The sequence below is a fragment of the Plectropomus leopardus genome, unplaced genomic scaffold, assembly GCF_008729295.1.
Source record: "Plectropomus leopardus isolate mb unplaced genomic scaffold, YSFRI_Pleo_2.0 unplaced_scaffold10655, whole genome shotgun sequence".
In the NCBI taxonomy this organism is placed as follows: Eukaryota; Metazoa; Chordata; class Actinopteri; order Perciformes; family Serranidae; genus Plectropomus; species Plectropomus leopardus.
The window spans coordinates 494-4,588 of NW_024611235.1; the positions used below are offsets into that span (position 1 = coordinate 494).

The 4,095-nt window shown below is 46.5% G+C and overlaps 1 protein-coding gene across 1 annotated transcript; it reads right to left on the reverse strand.

Moving 5' to 3' along the window:
* Positions 1 to 644: 644 nt before the first annotated feature.
* Positions 645 to 4,086, reverse strand: LOC121963261 (sterol 26-hydroxylase, mitochondrial-like; the record flags this gene model as incomplete). Its single annotated transcript, XM_042513578.1, has 2 exons — positions 3,291 to 4,086; positions 645 to 835 (listed from the first exon to the last, which is right to left on the reverse strand). Coding segments are annotated over exons 1-2 (446 nt in total), but the record flags the coding sequence as incomplete, so codon positions are not given.
* Between the last annotated feature and the right edge of the window lie 9 nt (positions 4,087 to 4,095).

Genomic DNA, 4,095 nt, shown 5'->3' on the forward strand with positions numbered 1-4,095 from the left:
ACATTATGATTAGCCAATATTTGCTTAGCTAGCTAGCTTTATGGCGCTGCAGAGGAAAAATGGCTACTGTCACTGTTTCCGTGCTTTCTGCCATTTCTACTATCCTGAAACGTCACGCAAATGTCTCAATATGTGTGTCAACAAACTTTCCCAGCTTACCACCTGAATTACAACATTGGAGGGCCGTTCATTTGCTCGTAACTTGCAAATGCAATATTTCCGGGAGCACGTGAAGGCAGCATTCGCTCTGTTAGCTGCTTGCCTCCAGCTCAGCCAGCTCCATGTTGAGAGCCGTGTGCAGACAACTCACACACTCCGACTTTCACATCGAGCCACTTTAACTCGAGCTTTAAAGGCCGGTCACCTCCTTTTTAAAGCCCTGCAGCTGCCTGAGTTCACCAAATCAAGTGAGTATTTATAGTTTTTAAGCAACAAAAACAGGGAAAGTCTGAATGAAACTCACTGAATGTGTCTCATAGCCTCACATTAGTCTTATCTGAACACTTTTTGAACCGAAGGAGGACATTGGATTTTTGTTCAGAGGGCACGTTTTCAGCCTGGATGAGCAGGAGGAACACTTGAGTCCAGTCTGTGGGACACAGCGAGGATGTAAAGCCAGAGGATCTATGAGGGGTTTCACTTACTCCGTCAGGGGTCCGTGGGCCTGGTTCCTCAGCTCTCTGTAAGTCCTCCAGTGCGGCATGTCTGACCGGACCGGGTGTCTCCCCTCCTGCCTCAGCACCTGCTCTATCAGCTCGGCGCTCGCCACGTTCACCACAACCATGGGGCCGTACTTTGACTTCCACAGAGGACCGTAGATCTTGCTGTGCTCGATCTGTGGACAAAGTCTGTAAGTTATTGGATGTTCAATGCACTAAAGCACTTAAAGGTATAGTTCAACCCAAAATGAAAACTACATTTTTCCTGTTACCTGTAGCATTATACTGAACAAAAACTGAAATGCAACACAGGTGTGAGTTAAAATCTGTTGTCAATTGTTTAAATCTGTGTTAGTGAGCACTTCTTCAAGATTTTATATAGTAACCTGTCTTACAATCTAAGTCAGTGCACTACAAAGTAAATGTCTGAACCATTGGCAACAAGGTAGTACACCCCTAAGGGAAAATATCCAAATTGTGCCCAATTAGCCATTTTCCCTCCCTGGTGTCATGTGACTCGTTAGTGTTACAAGGTCTCAGGTGTGTTAAATTTGGTGTTACCGCTCTCACACTCTATACTCTATCACAATATTTTGTGTGGCCACTATTATTTTCCAGTACTGTCTTAACCCTCTCGGGCATGCAGTTCTCCAGAGCTTCACAGGTTGCCACTGGGATCCTCTTCCACTCCCCCATGACGACATCACGGAGCTGGTGGATGTTCGAGACTTTGCGTTCCTCCACCTTCCGTTTGAAGACGCCCCACAGATGCTCAATAGGGTTTAGGTGTTGTGGTCTGATATTTGGCTGTGTTTTGTTCTGCGGGTGCCTGACTTTCCTCTCCCTGTCATTGCAGAGTGAGCACCGAGGGGCGGGGCGATCTCCTGGAGCACGGGGCGCCCAGCACACCTGCAGCTTGTTCTGCCTAAATTGGCTGGCTTCATAAGCCACGCTCCCTTTGTCTTCTGTGCCGGATGATTCCCTTGTGTTTCAGCGTCTCACTCTTGCCTCGTGTTTTGCTCTTTGCTCGTCTTTGTTAGCGATTGTAAGTTTTGGGTGCCTCGTCACCGTTTTCTTTGTTATTCTCGATCAGTTTTTTGTCCCATTTCGATGGTGATTTTTTAGTTTACCTTTTTGTTGTTACTTTTCCCTTTGGGTGATTTTCTGTTGATACTTTTCTTGTTTTGTCCTGTGAACTGACTTCCTGTTATATAATAAAAGACTATTTTTGTTGGAACTCTGCAACTAGGTCCTGGCGTCTTTGACTGGCACGTAACATTAGGTCTGGAGACATGCTTGGCCAGTCCATCACCTTTATCCTCAGCTTCTTTAGCAAGGCAGTGGTCTGCTTGGAGGTGTGTTTGGGGTCGTGATCCTGTTGGAATACTGCCCTGCAGCCCCGTTTCCAGAAGGGCGGGGGATCACGCTCTGCTTCAGTATGTCACAGTACATGCTGGCTTTCATGGTTCCCTCAATGAACCGTGGCTCCCCAGTGCCGGCAGCACTCATGCAGCCCCAGACCATGACACTCCCACCACCATGCTTGACTGTAGGCAAGACACACTTATTTTTGTACTCCTCACCTGGTTGCCGCCACACATGCTTGACACGATGTGAACCAAATAAGTGTATATTTGTCTCATCAGACCACAGGACATGGTCCCAGTAATCCATGTCCTTGTCTTTTGCAAACTGTTTGCGGGCTTTCTTGTGCATCATCTTTAGAGGAGGCTTCCTTCTGGGACGACAGCCATGCAGACCAATTCGATGCAGCGTGCAGCGTATGGTCTGAGCACTGACAGGCTGACCCTCCACCCCTTCAACCTCTGCAACAATGCTGGCAGCACTTATACATCTATTTTCCAAAGACAACCTCTGGATATGACGCTGAGCACGTGCACTCAAAGTTTTCGGTCGACCATGGCGAGGCCTGTTCTGAGTGGAACCTGTCCTGTTACACCGCTGTGTGGTCTTGGCCAGCGTGCTGCAGCTCAGTCTCAGGGTGTCGGCAGTCTTGTTATAACCTGGGCCATCTTTATGTAGAGCAACGATTTTTTTTTTCAGATCCTCACAGTTCTTTGCGATTAGGTGCCAAGTTGAACTTCCACTGACCAGCATGAGAGAGTGTGTGAGCAGTAACACCAAATTTAACACACCTGAACATTCACACCTGAGATCTTGTAACACTAACGAATCACATGACACCAGGGAGGGAAAATGGCTAATTGGGCCCAATTTGGACATTTTCCCATAGGGGTGTACTCACTTTTGTTGCCAGCGGTTCATACATTAATGGCTGTGTGTTGACTTATTTTGAGGGGACAGAAAATGTACAGTGTTATACAAGCTGTACACTGACTACTTTACATTGTAGCAAAGTGTCATTTCTTCAGCGTTGTCCCATGAAGATATAATAAAATATTTACAAAAAAGTGAGGATTGTACTCACTTTTGTGAGATACTGTATATGTATGTAGTCTGTATGTATGTTTGTGTGTGTGTGTGTGTGTGTGTGTGTGTGTTTGGATAGGCCTACTTGTGTTACAATCTGAAGAGAGAAATGTAGGTCAAACGAACAACAGACCTGTCCCCTCCCAGAGCCAGTCTGTCTCTTCTCCTAATCTCACTTACTTGCATTTGTTGTGTGGTTTTGAAATACCCCTTCACAAAAAGCCAGTTTAAGGTACTTAAAAAACTCGGTCCGCCTAAATCCTCCATAGTTTTCCGTTTGACGTTGTCACCCCTCACGGCGGTGGTGCTTGATGCGTCCCGGCGGTGGATGTCCCCATGTCTCCCGGGCTTCAGTCCGGCTGTCACGCTCTGAATCCCGCCACGCTGCTGTCGGTTAACCCGCAGTCCCACACCGAGCACAGACTTTCTGAGCATTTTACCGGACAGACAGCGTGTTTTTCTGCAGTGTCAGAGGTCCACGGCAGCGCTACAGTCTCAGTCTGTGTCTCTGATGTGGACTCAGATAATAATGGCTCCTTGTTTGCACTGGCGCGGCGCAGCGATTATAAATCCAACCTCTGAGAACAACTGTGGACTTTGATTACTAATCATAAACTTCACTTATTGTTAACTAACGCGCACGTTCACAAAAAGCTCCTGGTAATGTGGAAGAATAAAAACTATCCAAATAAAGCCATAAATATGGCTCTTTAATGAGGGAAAACGTCATAATTAAAGCTGAGCTTTAATAATTTATAGCGCTGAGTCTGAGTCGGGCACGCCGAGGAGGAGGAGGAGGAGGAGGATGAGGAGGATGAGGAGGAGGGAAAACTGCACTGATCATACCTGACAGGGACGTTTCTAGGATTTGAGGATATTGGGGGCTTAGCTCGGACTCTGTGGAGAAAAACAACACATTTTTATAAAATTAGAAGTTTTGGAAGGCATGTTTTCTGAAGAAAAAAATTCGGTGTTTTTTTTTCTC